Consider the following 11,622-nt stretch of genomic DNA (forward strand, 5'->3'; position numbering starts at 1 on the left):
TTTAACACTATTCCAATACTGCCTCTTGTTACACCTCAATGCTTACAACAAAAAGACCTCATAGAAATTATTCGTTTTATTGATAAAGAAACTAAAGATTGGCAGAGTCAATTCCCTTAACCATTTTAATATGGCTGTGTGGACAGTTAACTGATCTCTGGATCCCAAATCTCACCTCATTCTAAACCATCTTCTATGTTGTTCCCACAGTGATCTTTCCAAAATGTGAATCTGATCACATGTGGTGGCTCCAGGCTCTGGAGTAGGCACTAACTCTCCCGCACTACAAATAGCTTTCCTTTATCTATTCCACCCTACCGTGTCACCTACGACCATTCTTCAGGCATACACACCCCCAGCTGCTCTGAGCTCCCAGTGTCACGCCCTGGGTGCCTCTGCACTGCCGTCTCCTATGCTGGGTGGCTCTTCTCCAGAGTTGCCAAGCCAACCGCAGCTTGCCCTTCAGAGTGAGCTCGTGCCTGCTCTGGGGAACCCCACAGGCCGGTAAGAACCCGCTGCCGAGTACTCCAAAGGATCTCCCTCACCCCTGTCGCCATAGTGCGTAGACTGGAACCCCGTTCCCAGCACACAACCAGGGCAGGCAGGCTGGAGCCTGAGTATGCTCAGCTAACGCCCCGGAAACGAGGAGGGAAGTGAACGACACTGGAGTCTAAAGTAGAAGTGTCATGGGGGAGAGGCGCGTCGACAGACGCAGCGGGAGCCTGTGTCACGCTAACGCTGGCAAGTCCCCAGGCCTAGAAACCGAGCAGTAGCACTAACCGACTCCCACCTTGCCCCCCGCCCGGCGCGTGCCCTGACGTCACCCCTCTGCGCCACGCCGCCGGGGCGCTTCCGGCCGCGAGGCCGCGGCGGGCGGGACGGAGTGACCTCACGGGAAGTCGCGCGCCGGAAGTGCCTAGGGCTGCACGGAAGTGGCGGGGGCGGGGCGCGGAGGCGATGGGGGGCGGCGGCGGCCGGCGATGAGCGGCGGGAGCGCGTGAGCGAGCCGGGCGGGCGAGGCTGGGGGGCCCCGGAGCGCGAGCCGCAGGGCGGAGGGCGGGGGCGCGAGCGCGGCGGGCGGTGGCGGCGAGGCGGCGGCCGAGAAGATGGCGGACGGCGACAGCGGCAGCGAGCGCGGCGGCGGCGGTGGGCCGGGCGGGTTCCAGCCCGCGTCCCGCGGCGGCGGCGAGCAGGAGACGCAGGAGCTGGCCTCGAAGCGGCTGGACATCCAGAACAAGCGCTTCTACTTAGATGTGAAGCAGAATGCCAAGGGCCGCTTCCTCAAGATCGCCGAGGTGGGCGCGGGCGGTTCCAAGAGCCGCCTCACGCTGTCCATGGCGGTGGCCGCCGAGTTCCGCGACTCACTGGGCGACTTCATAGAGCACTACGCGCAGCTGGGCCCTAGCAGCCCCGAGCAGCTGGCGGCGGGCGCCGAGGAGGGCGGCGGGCCGCGGCGCGCGCTCAAGAGCGAATTCCTGGTGCGTGAGAACCGCAAGTACTACCTGGACCTCAAGGAGAACCAGCGCGGCCGCTTCCTGCGCATCCGCCAAACGGTCAACCGCGGCGGTGGCGGCTTCGGCGCGGGCCCCGGGCCCGGCGGCTTGCAGAGCGGCCAGACCATCGCGCTGCCTGCGCAGGGCCTCATCGAGTTCCGCGACGCGCTGGCCAAGCTCATCGACGACTACGGAGGCGAGGACGACGAGCTGGCAGGCGGCCCGGGAGGCGGCGCCGGCGGCCCAGGGGGCGGCCTGTATGGAGAGCTCCCGGAGGGCACCTCCATCACCGTGGACTCCAAGCGCTTCTTCTTCGATGTGGGCTGCAACAAATACGGGGTGTTTCTGCGAGTGAGCGAGGTGAAGCCGTCCTACCGCAATGCCATCACCGTGCCCTTCAAAGCCTGGGGCAAGTTCGGAGGCGCCTTTTGCCGGTATGCCGATGAGATGAAAGAAATCCAGGAAAGACAGAGGGATAAGCTTTATGAGCGACGTGGTGGGGGCAGCGGCGGCGGCGAAGAGTCAGAGGGTGAGGAGGTGGATGAGGATTGAAACAGGCAGCTTCCCCTACAGGCCTCCTCCACCCCACCACAATCCCCTTGGCTAGAGAATTCCCCTTCCTGCTCATCCCCAGTGAGCTAGTGGAGAGGGAGCCAGGGAGGCCGCAGAGGGAAAAAAACAAAACATAATATAGTTAAGAGAAATAATCGTAAGAGAACAGTGACGGACAACTTGAGAAAAGCAGTCAAGTTCCAAGGAACTGACAGCAACCTGCAAAGAGGACAACAGCATCTCCTCACCTGCATAAAATTGTCTCAGATTCTGTTGTTTCTCAACTGAGGTTCCTAAACCCATCAGGATAATCCCTGGAGGGAATAGATCCTTGCGCATCCGGGGCAAGAAACACGTCCCGGTTACCCAGACCATTGATAACAGTTGCATTTAGGTTGCACCTGGGTAATCTGGCACAAAATATCTCTCTCTACGCCTCACTCTTGCAGTGTCTATCCCTTCACCTCCATTGAAATCAGCATTTTGGATCTAGGTCTTCATGGAATCCTTGAGAAGAGAGGCCTTTACAATTATCCAGTTCTGAGGGTTCAGGTTCATGAAAAGAAATGCAACTTGGGATAATCATGGGTTAAAGATAAGATTTCAAGAAGCCATCTAAGAATACAGAACCAAATTGGATCCATTTTTTTGGAAAAATGGTTTTGCATGGAACCTGGACCAAGGCAAATGTCTTTTCTTTGCAGAATTGTTTTCCGGGATGCCAGTGGATTCAGACAGCAATGCTTGGAGTAGAATCCGTTACTAAAATAGTTCCAAAGTTGACAAAAAATTTTCGAAGATAAAAGCAGTTTTACATTGGGGGTTGCTGAGGTAGGCACAAGAAAAAGTCAGGCATAAAGCACAAGGCAGACTGTTTGAGTGGATTGGTTGCTGCTCACTAAAGTTCTTCCCCTGATCTCTAAGTATGGAGGTCATTACCAAGAAATGGCTTTGGTATGAATGAGAGCCAGATCTCCACTGTGCGCGCCAGTGAATTATGGCTAATTCGGCTGTTACAGCCACTGGTTGGCTGGATTTTAAACCATAAAACTTGAAGATTACCTACAAAAGGAACAGTGTGGCTATAAGCCTGAGCTTTAATGGAATATACATCCTCACGGAAAAGTTGGAAATAACCAAAACTGAAGTCTTAATTTACCTTCAGTTTAATCTGTGGATTTGTTCAAATACTAAAGATCCTCAGGTCCAGAATTCCAGCATCATTTATTCTTTTAAAATTTTTAAGAACTTGATCCATTGTATCAGTACCTCACAATCAGAGTTGGCAAATGATGGATGAGTGATTCAAGCAGTGCACCCGGTGGAAGCTGAAATCCATCTGTGAAAGGAACTGAAGTTAACGTGAATATGCTGACTATATCCTGGAAGCATTTTTATACCATCTTGAAATTTCAACAAACTGGCTTTTGCCAGTTAATCCAGCTGTCTTTCAAGAATAAAAGTTGGGGTTTTCAAGGATCGCCTCTTCTATATTTTAAATGGATTTTCAGTAGAAATGATTTTTACTAATCAAGTTAATCCCACCCCATCAAAAGGTATTCCTAGAAATGTCATAGACCTAGGTAACTTTGAATTGAATGGGAGCTAACGTTCTTTCCAAAGTTTCAGGTATTCTTTGTGTGACACCTTCTCAACCAGGAGGCAAGTAACCCCACCTCCACAATCTTAGTACTTTTTTTTTTTTAACTGCATGCCTGCCCCTTATTTGAGCTGCCTTTTTAATTTATTGCATATCCTTTTTATTATCTTATTTTGGTATTATTCAATCTATACAATCTTTTTGTATTTATTGGGAAATGAGTAATATACAAAAAGGTTTTCATGTATTTGTGGCTGAGAGGGCGGGAAATAATTGTGTACATAAAATTAGGCTTTTTTAAAAAAAATAGATTATGATGCAGAATATTGTTGATCTTAGATTTAAAAAAAAAAAAAAAAAAGTGGAAGAGCCACAAACATTGGTGCCCTTTTCAGACTATTTCTCTACTCTCATCATCCACAGTAGAATTTTTAAACAGATTTTTTTAAAGCTTTCTTTTAAATTTTTCTCCGTTGCAAAGAATGTTTCCTAAATTGTATGGGAGCAATAGTATTTTTGATGTTTTAATGACATCCGTATACTTGTACTGTATTTTGTACTACAAGGCAGCTGTTTTCAATAATGTCCTGCTGTATTTACCTATGTGTTTTGAGTGTTTATTTCTTTGCTGCGGAGAACAAATTCCTAAATAGTTTTAGTAAAGGAGCTGAGAAGCTAGCATTAGGTTTGCAGAAACTGTTTAAGTTTCAACTCTGAGGCAGCAATGAAAATTAAGGTTGCAGCTATTAGTTGATTGCTGTAACTTTTTCATTTTCAAACCATGTACAATTCCTGTATAGACCAACTTGTTTTCTTGCTTCAGTGGTGGTTCTGTTGCTCAGCTGCAGTGAGCCAGTTCAATTTTGCAAAGGTGCAGTACCTCTCCTTTTCAAGGGGTTGGTTTATTTTTCTTTTTGTTTGGCTGAATTGCAGTAACTAGCCTTGCCTTTCTATTCTGTAGAAATGACAGGGTCTTCACAATCCTTCACCAGTGGCTACTAAGCTATAATTAGCTGAATAGAAAGAATGTGGAAGTGGTCTGAGGCATATAGAGTATATGCCAAGAACACTACCATATATGGCATCAGCTTTGGTTACCAGAGAAATTTTTCTTAGTCATTAGACCATATAACAGTAATATATCATATGTAAATCTTTAGATATCAATTTGAGAATCCTCCAAAAAAAGGAGCAAAGAATGCATAAGCTATGTGTTGGCAAAAGTAATTTATATTAAAATTTTGACCTGCCTATGTAAGATTAAGTGGTAATGTCATAGTGGTGGGTTTTTAAGTCTTAACCAATCTCTAAGGTTTGTTTCTCCTGCAAGGGATGGTTCATGGCCTCTCTTCCCACTGCAGGAAGATTGCAGAAGGCTGTGGATTAATTGTAGCATTTCACTGATCTTCATTCCAGTCACTAGGGACAATAGAAACCTGCAAAACACAGGGATTCATTCGTAAATATTATTAATAGTTTATTAAAGGAACTGGTCTTTGTTAATTCCAGTCAGATTGTACAGACATGGGAAACAACCAATTTTTTTTTCAGTTGTTGCTATGAATGATTTTGAGCCTTTTTTTTTTTTAAGCTTGGCAAACATCCCAGCTAATCAAAATAGTCATATTCCTGAGAAGTAGGAAACTAAAACTTTTCAGATAATCGTTAGAAGGTTTGTTTCCCAAACTACCATAGTTACAAAGAAGAAAAGCCAAATTTTAGGAACAGAATCAAAAGAATAAAAATCTGTGAAGAGATCCTACTACTCTTCCTACTATGTTTTGGTTTCTATTGTCCCTGCCTATCATTTCAGCAAGTGGAACAGCAGCAAGTTTTTCAGTGCATATGCTGCACAGAACAAAATATAAATCTGTATGGCACCAAAAATCAAAGTGAAAACCAAACCAAAAACCCAAACACCCTATGTAACTATCGGAGGCATGTAGGTGGTATAAATGACTGTAGCTGTGATACACACATGGCTACTTGTCACATCACTTTCCATAATTATTTACTGCAAAATGATTGAGAGGCTTTTGGTGCAGGCAGCCATTAACCTCCTGCTTCCTTTGTTACCTCTGGATTACTTTGCAGTAAATTGCAGGTCTTTTAAGAGATTCAAGCTTCAGTTTTCTCAAAACAAAACAATTATCCTGTCTTATCTGAAAATGCAGGGTTGTGGGCAAAAGAGGCTGGTTATAATAATGCCCTCATATTGAGTGGTCTGTAAATGGCTGCACACTTCAGGCACTGTAGTTGCTGAAGATGCTTTGTTAAATGTGACCTTGACTGGCTTTACAGGGGTGTAGAATGTAATCTACACAAGGTGACTTTGCATCTATCTTGCTCTTGAGGTGGATGAAATTGAGAAGCTGGAGTGTGTAAGCCATGCACATAAGTATTCTTCACTGTAAATTTTGTTTTCATTTTTAACCCAATTATGGTACTTTATCCAATGCACAACTGATCTCTCAGTAGATATTCATTTGAAAATAGTGTGGCCTTGATCAGTGAGAAAGGGAAGGAGAAAAGTGACTTTTTTGCTTATGTAGAAATGACTCATTTGCTGAGAGTTTGTCTTTCTGCAGCACTCTTGGTATAATGTTAGTGATCGGTCTCCTTTTTGATTGGGGAAAATTAATGTTTTTGACCCTGGAGTTAATTCAGTTGAGTTATCTTCTATTTTTAGGAAGTATCAGAATTGCTCTGATGAATAACAAAGTTGACTGTTTTGATGTCCAATCTCAGGTTTTAGAATATAGTGGTGTAAAGTCCCACTATTTTTAATTCTTAAAACAATTTTAATTTCGTAAACCCTAAAAGTCACATGCATAAGGCCTGTTCAGAGAGCAGAGCCTCCATCTTTTTGCTCCTTTTCTACTTTGTACTTGACTTGAAAAAATGTCAAGTGACTTTACATTGTATATTTCCATTTTAACCCTGACATTTCTCAAAGATAAAGCACTTTTTGATCATGAAATACATGAAATCTTTGTGTGATGTGGATCATAGTTTCTCAGGCTCCCTTAGATAATTGCTTATGAATATTGTTCTAACTCTGTGTAAGAAGAATAGAAATCTTTGCTAATGTTAGAAGGTTTGTATTATTGATCCAGAATGCATTTTGCTAGTTTCCAATGGATGGGAGAGTAAACAATGCTGCATTCACAATTTAATAAGTTACTTTCCCTTGAGCCTTAAGGTAACTTTTTCTTTTCTGTCAACCACAGCACTGAAGTTATAGTAAGTGAATGAGATTATCAGTTTTCAGGGTTGGTTTTAGAGTACTGTAAATCAATTAGCTGTCTTCCTAAAGAGTTACAACTCCCATTCAGTATACTGGATAATGGGTGTGTGGGTGGGGCTGGGGAGGGTGGGAGATAGTTTGTAGAAAAGAAAAAAGAAAAAAAAAAAAACACATTTACCTTAAGAAAATATAGTTAAAAAAGAATATGTGTCATATGCCCCATTTGAAATTCCAAATGTGGCCGGGCGCGGTGGCTCACGCCTGTAATCCCAGCACTCTGGGAGGCTAAGGCGGGCAGATCAGTTCAGGTCAGCCTGGACAACATGGTGAAACCCCGTCTCTACTAAAAATACTAAAATTAGCCGGGCATAGTGGTGCGTGCCTGTAGTCCCAGCTACTTGGGAGGCTGAGGCAGGAGAATGGCTTGAACCCAGGAGGCGGAGGTTGCAGTGAGCCAAGATCGCGCCATTGCACTCCAGCCTGGGTGACAGAACGAGACTCCGTCTCAAAAAAAAAAATAAATTCCAAATGTAAGGTGGAAATGGCAAATTATAACTTCATTTCTCCCTGTTTTAACTTAGAAAAAACAAAGTCATTAATTTTCAAGTATTAGCCCCCTAGAAGTTTCAGCAGATAGCTGGACTCTTGAATAATGAGTTCTTTTGATATGTCTGACTTTGCTATTTAAAGTCACCTTTCCCAACCTTCAGTCTTAAAACTCAGTTTTGTTACTGACGGATTTAACAGACTCTTACTTGAACAATTGTCCAATTATCAGTACTGAAAATTAGATTTGGAAAATGAAAAAATAATAAAATTGCATCATGAAAACTTATTACCTTAGAGATTCCCAATTGATAACTGTACCCGTGATCCAAGTAAGGCCTTCATGAATGTATTTTATATTTCCTAAATAGGAAATATGCCATCAATGTAATCACCTCTATTCACAATCATTTAATTTGAAAATCTAATTCATGCCTCTTGAATTAGACATTCCAATTGGGATAGGTAGAGCCATGTTAAAACAATAGAATAGCAACTGCCATATTGGTAGTTTCACTGCCCAATATGATTTCTAATAAGAGCAGAGCTTTATTGGAAGCTAAAACTCATTTTTCTCCATAGATGATTCTAACAGTTTAATTAAAAAGTATAATTATACTTTCTAAGTGTCAACAGATTTTGAGTCTAGAAGCAAATTTCATTTTCCTTGTGTTATATCTAATATCCATTGACATGAATAAGAGAACTAATTATGTCTTTTTTGTATGATGAAATGTGGGCCCACAGTATTGGAAAGAAAGCAATAGCCCTATTCAGTGTCCACTAGGATACTGCAGAAAGCATGAGTTTGTCCTTTTTTCCGCTTTACCTTAAATAACACTTCAATAGCTAACTTTTTCCAGAATATCCATTTAGGCCATCTCTTATTTCTTAAAGCCAAATATTTCATCCCCAGTCTTAACCCTGAGTTGCAAGATCAGGCTGGTTGGAAGAATCTTTATATTTAGAAATAGGATGGTGAGTGGTTTGTTTATTCTCTTGTTAAATTCCTTTTTCAGAGACATAACTGCAGGGAGAATCCCAAGAGAATTGAAGAGCTGGATTATGTCATTAAACACATTTGTGTTGTAGGAATTTGGGAGTTTCATTTTGAACTGATAAGATATTAGACATAAACCCTTCTTTCAGCCCACATGTCACCCCTGTGTACAAAAGCTCTCTGGAATTTTTTTTTTTTTTTTTGAGACAGAGTTTTACTCTTATCGCCCAGGCTGGAGTGAGTGTAATGGCGTGATCTCAGCTCGCAACCTTTGCCTCCCGGGCTCAAGTGATTCTCCTGCCTCAGCCTCTCAAATAGCTGGGATTACAAGCATGAGCCACCACGACCGGCTAATTTTTTGTATTTTTAGTAGAGACGGGGTTTCACCATGTTGGCCAGGCTGGTCTCGAACTCCTGACCTCAAGTGTTCTGCCCGCCTTGGTCTCCCAAAGTGCTGGAATTACAGGCATGAGCCATCACGCCCAGCCTACTCTCTGAATTTCTGAAAGTCAGTAGGTTGAGCAAAAAGTCTAGAAACTGGCTTTAAGTCAGTATGGGACAAACTGCCAACGAGTCCATGGTTTTGCACATTTCGGTAGCAGACAAGTAAATCTGAGTTATTTTTCAATGACTTATCAATATTTGAATAGTAACTAAGATTGTCAGTGTATTTGGACTTTTTTTGAAGTTCTAAAACAATTGTAGGGATTTATTATTTTGGGCCTCCAGATGTTTTTCCAAGATCATTTTTAAACATTAATTTGTCTTCTATTTCCAGATAACATACTTTCCGTTCTATAGGAATCTTCACTGCCAATCATAATATCTACCAGTGGCTTCCTTAGACTAGATTATTCACTCCAAAGCTGGGACTGATGTCCTGCCAGTAGAGAATCTACAGAAATAATTTGAATAAATTAAAACCAAATCTTGATAGCAGGAGACAGCTTCCTGATCTAGATGTATAATTAGAGTTTAGGTTGGAAATTACTTTAAAATGTGTTTTTTGGGGATGTCTTAAATCTCTGTGTAAATACCCACATGCTTATGCATTGTAAACCAAGTGTGTATTCTTATGTATGAATTTGTAGAACTGATTTCTGCTTCAAGAGAAGCTGCACCTTTAATTTTATAAGGTCCCCTCCACCTGTAACCCTATAAATGTCTGTAAATAAAACACTAAAATTTGTAGTGATAGGATCAATTTGGGAATATCTGCTGAGAGACCAAAAAGTTCATTTTTTTAAGTACCTTGGTTAAAGAGTAAAGATTATTCCTCTTATTTTTTAAAGAAGAATGCACTTTAACAAACATAGAGCTGCATGGGCAATTCAAATCTGTGAAGTGCAGTACCCATTCAGAAATCACACTTCCTGAAAACCGTTCAAAAGCAGAGTCCAGACGGGCTGTTGATTTCACTGCCTGTAGGTTGAAGCTCAGATTCTGATCAATTTTGAGAGGAGCAGGGCTGCTTCAAAAGAGCAATGTGAATACAGTCAGAAGCTTCAGACTGGTCTGTAAAAATGGCGGGTCCCGTATTTACCACTAACTAGCAAAACTGACAGAAAAACTCACAGAGAAAAAATTTAAGAATCCTTCCTGCTGGTGTGCACTCCTTACAATAGACTTTTGCAAATGGAATTTTACAGTCTATATTTAAAAAAAAATTGTATGTTTGTAACAAATAAAGTATGCAGAAAAGTGAATGACAATCTTGTGCTTGTGTCTCTCAGTAATTATGTGGTGATGGGGGAAGGAAATACCATCTGTTGGGGCTCACAAATGGTTATGGAATCAGGAGTTCCCACTTAAAATGACTTAAGTCATTGCACATTTCATCTGAACTATATAGCCTGTTCTAGAACTTCTGGGTTGCCATAACCCTTTTCTAGTAGGCAATTTGTGGAGTAAATCAAAACTGCAAATTAATTTTATGCTTTGGTTGGTAACCTAGACAGCCACTTGCTTCCCTTAATTTCTTCCATCGTTTACAATGGCTTGAAATAAACTGCTAAGTCTTCCTTCATTGTTTATCAACATTGTAATTGCTTAGGAGGTAAATTAGGCCAACCTTTTCTTGCCCTAATGTTTAAGAAAAAATCTGAATTGTGTCCATTTATCCTGGCCAGAGATTCTCAAACACCCTTTACACTTAAATTTACTGAATACCCGCAAGGAGGTTTTATCTTTCTAGGCTGTATCCGTAGATATCATTTTAGAAGCTGAAACTTTTTTTTTTTTTTGTGAGAGAGAGTCTTGCTCTATTGCCAGGCTGGAGTACAGTGGTGCAATCTCAGCTCACTGCAACCTCCGCCTCCTGGGTTCAAGCGATCCCCCTGCCTCAGCCTCCCAAGTAGTTGTGATAACAGGCACGTGCCACCACGCCCGGCTAATTTTTTGTATTTCAGTAGAGACTGGGTATTACCATGTTGGCCAAGACGGTCTTAATCTCCTGACCTCATGAGAATCACTTGAACCTGGGAGGTGGAGGTTGCAGTGAGCCGAGATTGCGCCATTGCAGCCTGAGCAACAATAGTGAAACTCTGTCTCAAGAAAAAAAAAAATGCAACTTAAGTTCCCTCTAGAACTGCTAATCAGAAACTCAGTAATCCATGTTGGGTAGCTGCTATATTCCAGCCATTGTACTAGAGTAGAGGATATGGTTGTCGGTCATATGGGACTTACAGTTTAGTGGGTCGGGAGAATGAAGAGAAAGCTTTTAGGAAGAACTAGTCTCCCTAGCTACTAACCAGGCCTCCATTCAAGCAATAGATAATCTGATTTGCAACATCGTTCCTGATCCAGACATTTACCCTTTTTTTTTTTTTTTTTTTTTTTGAGACAGTCTTGCTCTGTCCCCCAGGCGGGAGTGCAGTGGCGCCATCTCGGCTCACTGCAAGCTCCACCTCCTGGGTTCACGCCATTCTCCTGCCTCAGCCTCCCGAGTAGCTGGGACTACAGGCGCCCACCACCACACCCGGTTAATTTTTTTGTATTTTTAGTAGAGACGGGGTTTCACCGTGTTAGCCAGGATGGTCTCAATCTCCTGACCTCGTGATCCGCCCGCCTCGGCCTCCCAAAGTGCTGGGATTACAGGCTTGAGCCACCGCGCCCGGCCCAGACATTTACTGTTTACAAGAGGCAGCCCCATTGAAATTTAAAAGAAAAGGAACTATTCCCTACA

At 42.9% G+C, this 11,622-nt stretch overlaps 1 protein-coding gene across 1 annotated transcript; it reads left to right on the forward strand.

Annotated features, from left to right (window-relative positions):
* Positions 1-731: 731 nt before the first annotated feature.
* On the forward strand, positions 732-10,150 carry PURB (purine rich element binding protein B). The gene has a single exon (XM_007981413.3). The coding sequence runs from the start codon at positions 1,107-1,109 to the stop codon at positions 2,043-2,045; it is 939 nt and encodes a 312-aa protein (XP_007979604.1). The 5' UTR covers positions 732-1,106; the 3' UTR covers positions 2,046-10,150.
* The last annotated feature ends 1,472 nt before the right edge of the window (positions 10,151-11,622 follow it).

Source organism: Chlorocebus sabaeus, chromosome 21 (assembly GCF_047675955.1).
Source record: "Chlorocebus sabaeus isolate Y175 chromosome 21, mChlSab1.0.hap1, whole genome shotgun sequence".
NCBI classification, from domain to species: Eukaryota; Metazoa; Chordata; class Mammalia; order Primates; family Cercopithecidae; genus Chlorocebus; species Chlorocebus sabaeus.